This window comes from Geospiza fortis, unplaced genomic scaffold (genome assembly GCF_000277835.1).
Source record: "Geospiza fortis unplaced genomic scaffold, GeoFor_1.0 scaffold55, whole genome shotgun sequence".
Classification (NCBI taxonomy): Eukaryota; Metazoa; Chordata; class Aves; order Passeriformes; family Thraupidae; genus Geospiza; species Geospiza fortis.
Genome location: NW_005054308.1, coordinates 9,393,559 through 9,404,708, shown reverse-complemented (window position 1 = coordinate 9,404,708; position 11,150 = coordinate 9,393,559). Strand labels below are relative to the sequence as shown.

The window sequence follows — 11,150 nt, the reverse complement described above, 5'->3', positions numbered from 1 at the left end:
GGTGTGGCCGGGACTGCCCCCGCACACTCCTGCCCTGTCCCGCAGAGCATAAGCTGCTGAGCGCCGGCCCCACCGAGCCCTGGTCCATCCGCGAGAAGCTCTGCCTGGCCTCCTCCGTCATGCGCAGCGGCGACCAGAACTGGTACGGGAGCGGGAAAGGCGGGCGGCGTGTGCACGGCACCGGGCACGGCACGGGGCTGTCACCGCGCTGCCTCTGTTCAGAACAAAAATGGTGTAGGAGGTGTGCAGGGTGTACCTGGACAGGCATTTTGTTGCCTTCATAACTACTGTGAAAACGCAGAGGTGTGGTAATCAAAATAAAGAGCAATGAGAGCTGGAGAGGGAGTTTGGACAAGGAGTGTCCGGACAAGGGGGGATGGCTTCGGACTCAGAGAGGGAGGGTTGGGTTGGAGATTAGCAAAAAGCTCTTTACTGTGAGGCTGGTGAGGCACTGGAAAGGGTTGTCCAAAGAAGTTGTGACTGCCCATCCCTGGAAGTGTCCATGGAACAGCCTGGGATAGTGGAAGATGTCCCTGCCCATGGCAGGGGTTGGAACAAGATGATCTTTAAGGTCCTTCCCAACCCATTCTATGATTCTGTGTTCATAATTAGATGAGGTGAATTGTGGACAACAAAGATATTTCGTAGGGGAATTCCTGTGCACTGAACCTATAGCTCTGTTTTACTGTATTTTTCTCCTCACTAAAGTAAGGGTTTTGTGGAAAAGTAATCACATAACCAGGTGAAAGAAACTTGCTTTTCAAATAAATATTTTTGAGACTTGTGGAACTCCTTGGTGAGTTTATCATGTTTAGCAGGGTTATTCAATGATGCAAAGAGAGTTTTCCATCTTTTCTCTGCATGTTGGTTTGGGGAGAAGGTGAGTTGATGGTGACTTGCCATTTTCCTCCCACAGGGTCTCAGTCAGCAGAGCCATCAAACCTTTTGCAGAGCCAGGACGCCCACCTGACTGGTTTTCCCAAAAGGTAAAACACTGACATTTGAATCTTGGACACCAAATCTCTGCACAGTTGTAAATGCTATATTGAGGATGAATTTAGGATTAACTTTTCTGTGTTTTATCCAGTACACAGTTACTAAGTAAAGCTAACTAATGAGATCCTTCACCAGGCATGTGATTCCTTGCCTTGGGAATTTGTGGATGTCCATGTATTTTGGTGTGTCCTGCTGTTTGGGCAAGCAAACTGTCCTCTGACTTCCTTTGTTTTTTCTCAGCACTGTGCATCTCAGTACTCAGAGCTCTTGGAGACCACAGAGACCCCAAAGTGAGTACAAAGTCTGACCCCAGCACAGCCTGCAGCAGCTCAGGGGACACTCCTGGGTTCTTACAGCAAAGTCCTTGTCACTGTTAAATTACTTTTTGTCCCCCAACCAGCTCCTCCTGAAAGGAGCATTTCAGAATGAGAAAATTCAGGTGGAATAGCTGTTGTGGGACAGTGGGATCAGGGTTTGTCAGATGGGAATGATAATATTTATTTGGCTGGAACAAACACTGCATGTTAGCCTTACTGGTCAGAAGCTTTACACATAAATTTACCATTCAGAATAGGGGTAGAAAAGAGAAGGAGTGAGAAGGGAGATCTTTTGTGTTTGTCACTATTTTGCTGTGGTTTCTTACAGTTTTCTTATCAGTGTTGTCACTACAGCTCTGTGATATGAGTTATTTACTGCTCCTAATTCCAGGCATTTTGTTTGGAGACTTCACACAACGTTAAGTGAACGATGGGATGTTTAAAAGTAATATTTGTGTGGAACTGATTTGTTTGTGAATTATATTCAGCACTAGAGTTGCAAAATTAAAGGGCTTAGTAGAGTTAGAGAAGAAAAAAATAGATGTTTCTTCTTGCAGAGAAAAGAATTCTCTCTTGAAGTGGAAGGATTATTTTCAGGTTGAGAATTTTTGTGGACTTGCATCTTTGATCTGTTCCTAAAGACTTTAACACTGGGTGAATTAGCAAAAATTTGCTGAAGAGATTGTTTTAACATTGTGCTGTCCAATATAATGTAAGGGAATTGGAGGAAGTTGATTTTTTTTGGATGAGCATGTCATGAATGACAGAAAGCAGCCATTTATGAAACAGGAACTGAGTTTTCTTGTTGTTTGTCTCTGAGTTTTTCTTTTCTCTTATTCTGTAGAAGAAAACGTGGTGAGAAGGGAGAAGTTGTGGAGACAGTGGAAGATGTTATTGTGCGGAAACTGACTGCAGAGAGGGTTGAGGAGTTGAAGAAAATAATTAAAGAAACACAGGAAAAATACAGGTACATGACAGAGGTTTTAAAATATTGTACACCTGAGAGTCCTGTCCTGAAAAAGTAGTCCAGGTGGGATGGTGATTGGGGTGAAAATGCTGCTTAAGCTGTCCAGTTCAGTGATGAAAATGTAAAAAGATTTTGTGATTACAGGCAACTCAAGAAGGATGCAGAGCTGATCCAGGCCGGACACATGGACAGCAGACTGGAGGAGCTGTGCAATGAGATTATGATGTGGGTTATTTCATTATTTCTTCTGAGATTGTAATTTCTTGACACTCTGTTTGGCAGCATCTCTTGCTCCAAGTAGTTTGGGTTAAGAGAAATGGGGCTGGGCAGATGCTTTGGTCTCTGGACTGGGGAGCAGCTGATGTGGAACATCCTTTGGAGTTGCTCAGTAAAGAGCTTGGCCATGGCTTGCAGAACCATGTTTGCTGCCTCCCTTCTGGCAGTCATCTGGAAGTGAAATTTCCTGCCCTGTGTGTCATTCTCTGGCTCTGCTGCTCACCTTGGGGGATTTGAGCTTGAGTGGTTTGATGTTGTCTGGAGATAACAGGGTGGGCATCAGTAAAATGCATTTTGGAGAGGGAATTAAGGGGAACTGAGTGACAGCAGGTTTTGTTCTTTGTACAGAAAGAAAAAAATGGAAGAGGAGGAGGCAGAAGTCAAGAGGAAGGCTACAGATGCTGCTTATCAGGGTAAGTTGGAAATGAGGTGCCTTCATTTTCCTCAATGCATATATTCATAAGAACATTCAGAAAAAACTGAATTCTTGTTAAGACCTGCAGGAGGAATTCCTTGACCCTAGAGTTGGAGAGAAAGGCTGTATTCTCTTTCCAGCACTATATTTGTAACAGGGTAAAAGGCAGAGGCTCCTGAAAAAGGAATAAAATCTTCAGGAAAGGTGTATCCAAGGGAAAGCAGGGTTAGTAAGGGGCTCTGTGTTAGAATGTCAGGCTTTTCACACCTTTAGTTTCCCCTGGTCACTGAGGGTAAGAGGAAGAAACTTAGTTATTCTGAGTGTTTAGTTCTTCATAACTCTTGGGGCATTTAATTTGGTGATGGGAGGTGGTGAATGCCAAACTGCTAGAGAAACCTGCAGCTGGCGTGCATTACCCAAAGTCAGTATTACTTGGGAACTGAGCCTAATGGGGTGCAAGAAATTCCTATAACATAAATTGTTCTCTTAAAATTCTTCAGGATAAAGTCAAAAGTAACTCTTTGGGCCACTCCACGATGGAGTCACAGACTCTCACTGTCGTTTCCGTTCTCTTCCAGCTCGCCAGGCCATTAAGAACCCACCTCGAAGGCTGACGGGGGTGATGGTTCGTTCTCCTGCAGGCTCCACCTCCCCGGGCGGGGATTATTCCCTCGGAGATCTGTCCCAGCCCGCTGGGGATGAGGCCAGCCCAGGGGTGAGGATCCTTCTCTGGGTAGGAGGGAAAGCCCAGCTTGGGACGTGGGGCTCTGCATCCATCACAGAGAAGGGGCCTGGGGAGAAGCCCTTGCCTTGCTGTGCAGATTTCAGGTGCTGTCGTGTGGTTGGTGACAGTGCTGCTCGAGATCCATCTCCTCTTCCCTGTCTGTGGTGATCAGTGCCTGGATCAGAGGCCGTGTAGGGGCATCAGTGGGTTGGCCAGGCAGTCTGTGAGTGCCTGGGAGCTGGCTCTGCAGGGCAGGGAAAGGGTGAGGGCACATGCCCGGAGTAGGGGCAGTGAGTGAATGGAGTAGGTGTCTGTGGTGTGCTGGATCAATGCTCTTGGGGGAAGCAGCAAGTGGGGCTGGTCCGTGTGGTGGAGTGTGGCTTTGAACAGTGTGGTTTTTCTCTTTCTCAGGTCACGCCAGGGACATTGCCCAGCACCCCAGTTGCCTCCTTCATTGGAATCCCTGACACCCCTCCAGGCTCTGCTCCCCTGGATGCCCCCATGACCCCAGTCACTGATGATTCACCCCAGAAAAAGATGCTAGGACAAAAAGCAACTCCGCCTCCTTCCCCTCTGCTCTCAGAGCTGCTGAAGAAGGGCAGTCTCCTGCCCACAAGCCCCAGGCTGGTATGGAGCTCTCTGCTCATATATGCAAGCACACAAACAATTTGCTCCAGATTTTCCCACTGAAAAAGGGGGATCTGCAAAGAATTTTTAAAAATGTGCAGTTTTGTGAGAGTCCCAGCAGAAGTGATAATCTGAGAGGTATGAATACCCCTGTGAGCTGCAGAGGTCAGCCCTTTTCCCAGCAGGACTGCAGGGCTCATGCAGCACGTAGGACTGGCTGTCCCCTCAGTCATAAGGAGTTGGAGTTGCAGGGTTTGCCAGAGGAAATTGTTCTCCTCAGGGGAGGGAGCTTGTTAGTCAGCATTATCCCCATCAGCCTCTGTGGTGTTCTTGGTGATTCCTACACTGGGCTCACAATTCTCTACAGGAACTCCTGTTTCAGTATTTTTAATGTGTACAAGAGTAGGGAATCCTTGAATGGCATTTATGACCTATACAGAAGTGCTTCAGTTTTCTCCTAATTGTAGACAGTTCCTAAAATCACTGTGATGAGAACCCACTTGTGGTGTTATTGACTTGGGAAGTCTTAGGAGATGCTGACACTGTTCAGAGCCCAGTGTGAAAGCAGCAGCCATCAGCCTGCTTGTGACACAGATTCCCTGGCTTAGTGCTTGTGTGATGGAGTAGGTGTGTTGCTGTTGACTTTTTTCTTCATAGTAGTCAGATTTAGGGTTTTTTCTATTTGCTAGCTTGGGTAAATGTTCTATGGATTTTGTGTTTGCAGGATGTAACATAAAGTGGGGCAGGGAAAGGTCATGGCTGTGGAAGGCTGAGTTTTCTTTGTAGGAACAGGACTGGTTTGCATCTGTTTCAAGGTCCATCATAGGTTCACTGTGTGACCTTGATCAAGTTACTTTCCATCTTGGTACTTCTGCTTCTCTCAGCTCGAAACAAGGGATACTTCTGTGCCATCTCAGGGTCTAGAGAGACTCATATGTGTAAAGGATTGTGAGGTCCTTGAAGAGAAGAACTGTGATAGAGCAAATGATGCACTTGGCCTCACCACAAAGGAAGGTGTTACAGCTAAGAACAGCAACAGTTTCAGACTGTCATGTTCTGCACTTGTGGGAGGGGCCTCAGGCAGGGACTAACCTGAATAAAAAACTGCAGAGGAAATGCTGGGACACCAGTTGCTGGTGCTGTTCATGGAGGTGCACATCTGGCAGAGAATCACTGGTGTGGTGGTATCTCCAGGAACTTGAGTCTCGTCCTCCTTTGACAGGTTGGTGAAAACGAAATGGCAGTGGCTTCTGGTCACATGAACAGCTCTGGAGTGCTGCTGGAGGTAGGAAGTGTCCTGCCAGTGCTGCACAGTGGGGAAATGCAGTCAGCACCTGGTGCTGTCCCTGCGTCTCCAGCTGCTTCAGGTAACTCGGGCCTTTCCTTGTACAGTTCTCCCTTAAGATGTCCCTTCAGACTGTTCTGTGGATTTTCTTGGGGGAAGGATGATGCCTACCTGGCTGGTCTGGGGGCTTCTCTGTCAGTTGTATTCCTATTTCTGTAGCCCTGTCCATCTCACCCCTACTTTTTAAGAAGATGAATCCTTAAAAGAGTGACTGAAGCAATTCAGTTTGATCCAGTCCTGATCCATGCAGTCTGGTTTTCTGGGTTGGACACTGGCTAATACCAGGCATCTGAGTGTAGAAAGAAAGGGTTTGTTTACAGGGAGTTGTGGAAAAAATTATCTAGATCTGATCCCCAACGTGTCAAACACAGCTCCCTGTGGATCTGGAGAACTCATGTGCCTTCCCTCTGCTGTATCTTAGAGATCTGTTCAGAGTTAGACCACTGAGCTCCAGAGGAAGTTCCACAGAGTGGGGATAAGGGGGACAGTGCAAGACTCTGCACTGGGCTTTTTCAGAGCAACCTGCCTAAGGAAGTGTTTTTTCCTCAGCTCCTGCTGACCAGTGATTTAATCACATTGTCTGCAACTGAGAATTTGTGTCGTTCTTTCATATAGAATTCTATACAAGTAATATTGCTTTCCTTATCCACATCTGTTTTTTTAAGACTTGTTAATTTAGTCCAGACAGTTCAGTAAATTCAGACTGGAAGTTACAGCTAAGATGAATGGCAGCCTTTGATATAAAAGGAATTCTCCAGGAAAAACCTGCAAGGAAATCCCCTCCTCTGCCTCCCAGCTCCTGTGACGACTGTTTGTCTTGGCTTACCTTGTGTGGCTCTCTCAGCACTGTTTTTCAGATTTCCCATAATTGTTTTGGGATGAGCCTTTGGAAGGGCATCTCTGTGCATGTGTGGCTTAGTCTGTCCAGCCCTTACAGTGAGTGCAGTGTTCTGTAGCTGCATGATTCTGCCTCAGGCTGCACACACAACAGGAGTCATGCATTTTTTGGTGCAGGTTCTCTGTACAGCTTTTGGGACTCTTTATAGGTATCTCTGTGTCTTTTCCCAGAAGAAGCCACCAGACAGTGAAGAGCCTAGTGGTGGCTTTGTGGACTTCAGTGGTGGCTGCTTCTTGCTCATGTGCTTTTCCCTTCTACTCTCTGTTAGGTGCTCCTACGCTTTCTCGGCTTTTAGAAGCTGGTCCTGCACAGTTCACCTCACCTCTTGCTTCCTTCTCCGCTGTTGCCAGCGAGCCTCCAGCTAAGCTCCTGCCACCCCCCGTAGAGCCTGTGTCCCAGGCCACTATTGTCATGATGCCCGCGCTGTCAGCACCAGCCGTTGTGCCACCAGCTGCAGCCGCAGAAAGCGTAGCCACAGGTGCGTCCCTAACCACGCACTCAGAGCTCACGTCCTGCTGGAAAGCAGAGCTTCCCGTGGGATCAGCGCCCTGCGAGCTCTCAGCTGGGCTTTGTCACCTCAGACTCGCCATCCTGGCCAAAAAGGATGGTTATGGCTGGGTTCTGGAGTAAACAAATGGTTTTAAACAGGGTTTGCTGGGTGTGGGAGGGGGTGCTGGTGATTTGCTGGACTGCGGTTCAAGGGTTGGAATCTCACTTTGTCTCTCCTGTGGGAGAGCAAACCCGTATTTGTCTTTGATTAATCTAAGCTGTGGTGGGGTGGATTGGGCCTGGGATACTTGTGGTTGGTGCTTGGTGTTACCCACTGCAGTGTTTGTTTATGTGGGGACTTCTCCAGCTTGGTCTCTGACTGTCCCTCTCATCCTTGTGCAGTGAGCCAGCCTGAAGCCTGTGTTTCCATGGAGGCAGTGGCTGATTCCCACACTGTGACAGTGTCCATGGACAGCAGTGAAATATCAATGATCATTGATTCCATCAAGAAGGAGTGCCTGGGTTCTGGGGCTGGCAGCACTGCAGGATCTTCCAAAGATCACTGCATGGATGGGAAAGAAGATCTGGATTTGGCTGAAAAAATGGATATTGCAGTGTCCTATACGGGGGAAGAGCTGGACTTCGATACGGTTGGAAATATTATAGCCATCATTGAGGACAAGGTAAATGGGGAAAGCAGAGTGCCAGTGCCTTTTGCTCCACATTCAGTTGGGTTAATCTCAAATGATTGCTGTTCACCAATTTAGTTTAAACAAGCAAGAAATAACTATTCCAGAATGCACATTCTTACCATCATTTTCCAGATCGACAGGAAAGGACACCACTGCTGCCTGTCTGACACTGGTGCTCCTTTTCAGAGTACAAAAAGAAATGTCTTTATTCCTTGGAGGGTAGGGTTTGGGTCATGTCTCTGGCAGACAGCTGAGCACTGCTCACAGAATCCTTTCCAGGAGTGCCATATTTCTGAAACTGAAGCTTCAGGAGAAACTCTCACAGGGAGTGATACAAATCTGGCTGCAAAAAAGGCAACTTTGTAAACGGAGTAGACTGGGATTTCCACAATTGTCTCTGTACCAAATAACATGAACTTTTCTTTAATCCCTCTTTCTGACCTCGGCCTGCACTGCTGTGTGTTTGTTTTGACAATAAAGGTAGACGACCACCCTGAAGTCCTGGATGCAGCAGTTGTTGAAGCTGCTCTTTCTTCTTTCTGTGAAGATACCGATGACCCTCAGACCCTTCCTGGCCCATGGGAGCATTCAATTCGTCAGGAGCATGAGAAACAGGCCCAGATGCCACAAGTGTCTGTGACTGTGAAGCAGGAGAGACTGGAGTGCGAGGAGCCAGAGGCAAAGGGGATTCGAGACCTAATGGGCATCAGTGAGCTGGGGTCAGAAATAAAGACTGAACGTGCAGAGCAGGACCAGAGTCAGCTGGGCCCTGAAGAAACCATACCAGCCACTGCAAGAGTGACAGAAACTCCAGAGCTTAGAAACCAAGAGATAGAAGAAGATCCAAGAGCAGCTGTAACATCAGGAGAGACTTCTGAAATCAAAATAGAGTCATCCCAGGGAGAAGATGCAGTGCTCAATCCAGTGAAGACAGAGGTATGTGGTCACAGAGGCTGCCTGGAACTGGTGTGGGGAAAGAGAGGAGCAGCTGTGGCAGGTAGGAGCAAGTTTAGAGGAAGGATGAGTGCTGGGTTGAAGTGACCCTTCAGTGAATGTGACTGACTGTTTTCCTGGGAGTCAGGCTGCTGATGTGCAGAGCAGCTCTGCTGTAGGCAGTACCTTTGTGTATCTCCCCCCACCCATGTGCACAACTGCTGCTGGGAAGGTGCTCAGTGAACCTCATTGCCTGGAGTTAGGTTAGAGTGAGTGAGATGTGCCCACACCTTCACTGAAGTAAGCTGACACAAACATCTAGATTTGTGCATTTCTCTTCCCTCCAGACCCCACCTGATGATGATTCATCCCCTCCACAAGTCCCAAATGTGAGTGAAGACTCCTCACAGGCTGATGTTCAGCACAAATTTGAGCTGTCAGGTAACTTAATTCAGCTAGGAAATCTTTTACATGCAACATTATTAGCTGGATAGTTGATAGTTATCTGGTTCAGGTTTTTTGGGGAGGAGGGAGAAAAGATACATGTAGGAACAGTGGTAATTACTGCAGGACAGTAGGCGTTGGTGCAGGAGCTTTTGTAGGAAAGGCTGCTTGGGAGAATCAATCTTTCTGCATTTCTTTCTTTCACAGAATCAATGAAGGAGGAGGCCCAAGCCCTGTTTAGGAGTCAGATGAAGGTAATTCCCTGTTGGTTTTAGTCATCTTGAGTTAATTAGCAACATGTTGCTGCTGCTGTCTGCTGGAAGGCAAAGCTTGTGTTCAACTTTCTGCACATTGAGCAGTCTCCAGCTGAAGGGGAGATGGCTTCAGAATGTAAAGGTGTTTATGTCTGTGCTTCTGGGTCTGTGGGAACAAGCAGGGCAGGCTGGAGAGACTGGGATTTTGTGGAAGTGCCTGTACAGTTGTCAGCAGCCTCACAAAAAAACCACTTTGCTCACAGAACCGTAGTTGCTTTGGAGGCGCTGAGTGGCTGCTGTAGCTGGCTGTGCCAGCTGATGGACTCTGTGTTTCAGGATGGGCAGGGTGAGGAGGATGATGAGGACGGTGCCAGTGAGGCTGCCAGTTTGGAGGAGCCCAAAGAAGAAGACCAGGGTGAGGGGTATCTCTCAGAGATGGATAACGAGCCCCCCGTGAGCGAGAGCGACGACGGCTTCAGCGTCCACAACGCGCCCCTGCAGTCGCACGCGCTCGCCGACTCCATCCCCAGCAGCCCGGCCTCCTCGCAGTTGTGAGTGTCAGGGCACACTGGGACTGCAGGATCCCCACTTCTGGCTTGCTAAGTGGGTCCTAAGGGAGAATTTGTTGATGATTTGTTTGGTTCTTGCTTACAAGTGTGCAGACAGCGCTCCAGTACCAGCTCCCGCTTTTTCCATCTGTCTTTGGTGTGGGTTAGCATGGGCATGTCAAGGACAAAACAAACCATGAGTTTTGTGCTCTGAAGCAGTGATCACACTCCTGAAGGAATTATGTTCTTCTCTTCCCAGCTCAGTGTGCAGTGAGGACCAGGAAGCAATACAGGCTCAGAAGATCTGGAAGAAAGCCATCATGCTGGTTTGGAGAGCAGCAGCTAATCACAGGTGAGTTTGATGTCTTGGCAGAAAGAAGTGACTAATCCTAGACAAGTCTCCACTCTCCCATCTCAGAGGCTTATCTCTCCTGGGAGATGATGAATCATATTGTTGCAGACAAATGAATAGGAGAGCATGAAACAAATGTTTACCAGCAAGGACAGGCACTGAGTGGACTGTTTCTCTCTGCAGGTATGCCAATGTCTTCTTACAGCCTGTAACTGATGACATAGCACCAGGCTACCACAGCATCGTGCAGAGGTGAGTCTCAGCAGTCTTCTGTCATCAGAACTCTGTTTGCATATTTGTAGGGATTTCTGGCAACAATGTAGTTTTTGCCTGCTGTGCAGACTTGGAAAAGTATTCTTTTTCTGACATGATTCAGTCAGAAGCAGGTTTCCCCAAGAACAGTCATCATCAGTAACAGGCACATGTCTGTACACAGTCCTGACTTTAAGTGAAGTACACTGACTTACACAGAACGTTTTGCCAGTAAGGTGAAACTGATTTGTTTCTCCCAATTTCTGTCCAAGAGTAGGATTTAACCTTTGAAATTCCTAAAAGCTGTTCTCTAATCAGTATTTTTTGCTGTCCCAGATGGTGGACTTTTCTGGAAGAATTACCAGAATCCCCTACTAGCTGCTGAAATCTCTTGTAAACAGTTCAAGCTCAGTGGCTGCAGCTCTAGCTCCTTAGTTTCTCTGTCAGTGGTGCCTGGAGAAGGCAGATGCCTCTCCTGAGAGATCTCTGAGGCTGTTGTTACTATTCCAGGTAACTGCTGGACGCCTTGGGTCTTCTGACCCAGGCCTTGGTACTGGGGAGCACAGCCCATGGGGGAGAACTGTTCAGCTAAATAAAATAGACACTGTAACTAAACACATT

At 47.6% G+C, this 11,150-nt stretch overlaps 1 protein-coding gene across 2 annotated transcripts in view; it reads left to right on the top strand.

Annotated features, from left to right (window-relative positions):
- Positions 1–41: 41 nt before the first annotated feature.
- The window catches only part of BRD8 (bromodomain containing 8), a 14,549-nt gene continuing 3,440 nt past the window's right edge, over positions 42–11,150 (top strand). Inside the window, exons 1-17 of one of the 2 annotated variants that reach the window (XM_014312220.2) lie at positions 42–142; positions 917–986; positions 1,237–1,286; positions 2,158–2,280; positions 2,425–2,505; positions 2,905–2,969; positions 3,550–3,686; positions 4,107–4,322; positions 5,545–5,689; positions 6,834–7,043; positions 7,457–7,737; positions 8,227–8,682; positions 9,027–9,120; positions 9,331–9,377; positions 9,714–9,928; positions 10,185–10,277; positions 10,461–10,529. In XM_014312220.2, the coding sequence (XP_014167695.1) occupies positions 120–142; positions 917–986; positions 1,237–1,286; positions 2,158–2,280; positions 2,425–2,505; positions 2,905–2,969; positions 3,550–3,686; positions 4,107–4,322; positions 5,545–5,689; positions 6,834–7,043; positions 7,457–7,737; positions 8,227–8,682; positions 9,027–9,120; positions 9,331–9,377; positions 9,714–9,928; positions 10,185–10,277; positions 10,461–10,529 (2,375 nt within the window). In that variant the 5' untranslated portion in view covers positions 42–119. The remainder of the gene's footprint in view (positions 143–916; positions 987–1,236; positions 1,287–2,157; positions 2,281–2,424; positions 2,506–2,904; positions 2,970–3,549; positions 3,687–4,106; positions 4,323–5,544; positions 5,690–6,833; positions 7,044–7,456; positions 7,738–8,226; positions 8,683–9,026; positions 9,121–9,330; positions 9,378–9,713; positions 9,929–10,184; positions 10,278–10,460; positions 10,530–11,150) is intronic. The other variant, XM_031055278.1, reaches the window with a different exon arrangement.